The 486-nt window shown below is 72.8% G+C and overlaps 1 protein-coding gene across 1 annotated transcript in view; it reads right to left on the reverse strand.

The window, feature by feature from the left end:
- The window catches only part of LOC103598987 (F-box/LRR-repeat protein 17), a gene marked incomplete at its 3' end in the record, with an annotated part of 183,506 nt that extends 183,290 nt beyond the window's left edge, over positions 1-216 (reverse strand). The window contains exon 1 of the mRNA XM_008583063.1: positions 12-216. Coding sequence (XP_008581285.1) covers positions 12-216 — 205 coding nt within the window. The remainder of the gene's footprint in view (positions 1-11) is intronic.
- Between the last annotated feature and the right edge of the window lie 270 nt (positions 217-486).

Below are 486 nucleotides of genomic sequence, written 5' to 3' on the forward strand. Positions count from 1 at the left end.
GGCGGGCGCGCCGGGGTTGTGCACGATGAAGCAGAGCATGCAGGGCCCGCGGAAGAAGCAGTCCCGGCTCCGAGGTGCCGCCGGCTGAGGGGGCACCTTGGCCGGGGTCCGGCGGGGCAGCCTGAAGAGAGGGCGCCGGCGGCGGCACCAACTGCAACAGCGAGGCCTCTTCTGGCTCGGGCGGTTACGCGGCTCCTTCGAGAGAAGGTGGCCCATATAGAAGGCCCCGAGGAGGGGGACCGGGACGGGGAGGGAGGGAGGCCCAGACAGACGGGCTCCTGGCGGCGGGGAGGCCGCTCGCTGGTTCGACCTCCGGCGCGCGGCGGGGTCGCCCGCCCTGCGCACACACGCACACACAGGCACACACGCGACGGTGGGGGTGGGCGTCAGCTGCTGGGTGCCCGGGTGCCCGACGGGGGCTACATGCTTTGCCCAGGGAAGCCGGGAGAACGATGGGCGCAAGCTTTGGGGACGCGAGGGAGGAAG

Source organism: Galeopterus variegatus, unplaced genomic scaffold (genome assembly GCF_000696425.1).
Source record: "Galeopterus variegatus unplaced genomic scaffold, G_variegatus-3.0.2 Scaffold2819, whole genome shotgun sequence".
NCBI lineage: Eukaryota > Metazoa > Chordata > Mammalia > Dermoptera > Cynocephalidae > Galeopterus > Galeopterus variegatus.